Source organism: Trichosurus vulpecula, chromosome 7 (genome assembly GCF_011100635.1).
Source record: "Trichosurus vulpecula isolate mTriVul1 chromosome 7, mTriVul1.pri, whole genome shotgun sequence".
Lineage (NCBI taxonomy): Eukaryota > Metazoa > Chordata > Mammalia > Diprotodontia > Phalangeridae > Trichosurus > Trichosurus vulpecula.
This window is the reverse complement of record NC_050579.1, coordinates 22,213,028-22,214,441: the sequence shown is the minus strand read 5'-3', so window position 1 is coordinate 22,214,441 and position 1,414 is coordinate 22,213,028. Positions and strand designations below refer to the sequence as shown.

Genomic DNA, 1,414 nt, shown 5'->3' with positions numbered 1-1,414 from the left:
TTTCTCTTTCTGGGAAACTGCAGGACCAGCTTCAGTCTCCCAGAAAGGCAGGGCCCTCCTCCCATCCCCCAGCTCACTCCCACTGTGTTTCTCAGAGGAGAAAGCTCTAGGTTTCCAGGCACCCCCAGAAGGAGTCAGGTGGGGGTGTTTTTTGAGAGAAGGGAGGAGCTGGAGAGGGCGTCACAGCTAGAACAGGTGGCATACCCCTGGCATTCTTTGCTCTGCCGATTCCAACAAGCACCGACCCACCCTTACCCTCCCACCTTTCCAGACTCCAGGCATAGGGAGACATACAGGGCTTGGGCTAGGCTCTCTGTCCAGGGGAGAGTCCTGTCTCTGCCAAGCTCTAGGGCCCAAATGGTCAGGGAGAATGGAAGAGAAAAGGATGTATCCAGCTAGGGTACAGGTAAGGAGGTGGGGGCGAGGAAGGGCAGCCACAGCAGGCCTCACCGTCCCTCTTCCTCTTCAGTCCAATGTCCTCCCAATTCTCCCTACACGTAGTTGCTGGTGGGGGCAGAGCGCGCGGCAGTGTACTTAGCTGAATAGGACTTCTCACTCCGGGGTGGACAGTTGCAGCAGAGCAGAGCCCCTCCAAGCAGGAGCAGGCCTGAGGCAGCCCAGCCAATGTACAGAGAAGCACCCATCTCCCTCTTCTGTCCAGAGGCCACCAAAGGATTGTAGAAGTCCCGGATAACGTTGTGGGCAGTCCAGGAGGTGGGAATAATGACTAAGATGCCAGCCAGGATAAAGACAACGCCAGCCACAATCATGGTCTTGGCTTTGGAGGTCTCATCTTCCACACAGTTGGTACACTTGCCACCCACCAGGGACAGGAGGACTCCGAGGGCTGCCACGATGATGCAGATGACCACCAGGGCCCTGGCGGCCTGCAGATCCTGGGGCAGGGCCAGCAGCGAGTCGTATACCTTGCATTGCATCTGGCCGGTGCTCTGGACCACGCAGTTCATCCACAGACCCTCCCAGACGGTCTGAGCAGTCACGATGTTGCTGCCGATAAAGGCCGTCACCCGCCACATGGGCAGCGCGCAGGTGAGCATGGAAGCCAGCCAGCCCAGCACGGCCAGGGCAATGCCCATTATCTGGAGCCCCATGGACCCCATCCCCTTAGCCTGAGAGGGAACCGAAAATCAAAAATAGCAAAAGACGCTAGAGCGGGGCGCCCGGGGCGGGGCTGGCGTTCAAGATCTCAGGTTCAAGTCTCCAGAGAGGGAAGTCCAGGTGAGGAGCGAGTTCTGGATGGTCGCTCTCCAAGATAAGGCAGATAAAGGCAAGACTTTCCTCCTCCTCGCAGGTGCAACGGCTGAAGCTTCCCGCCAGATGTTAGGGAGTTATAAGGCTTGAGGGCGTGGCAAGGGGGAGTGGGGGGAGGAGGAGGCGGGGTTTCGACCTGGGG

The 1,414-nt window shown here is 58.6% G+C and overlaps 1 protein-coding gene across 1 annotated transcript; it reads right to left on the bottom strand.

Annotated features, from left to right (window-relative positions):
* Positions 1-491: 491 nt before the first annotated feature.
* CLDN4 (claudin 4) lies at positions 492-1,121 on the bottom strand. The gene has a single exon (XM_036768926.1). The coding sequence runs from the start codon at positions 1,119-1,121 to the stop codon at positions 492-494; it is 630 nt and encodes a 209-aa protein (XP_036624821.1).
* Positions 1,122-1,414: the final 293 nt, after the last annotated feature.

Excerpts from the sequence above, each read along its gene's own strand:
- CLDN4 (XM_036768926.1), bottom strand. The coding sequence starts at position 1,121 with ATGGGGTCCATGGGGCTCCAGATAATGGGCATTGCCCTGGCCGTGCTG.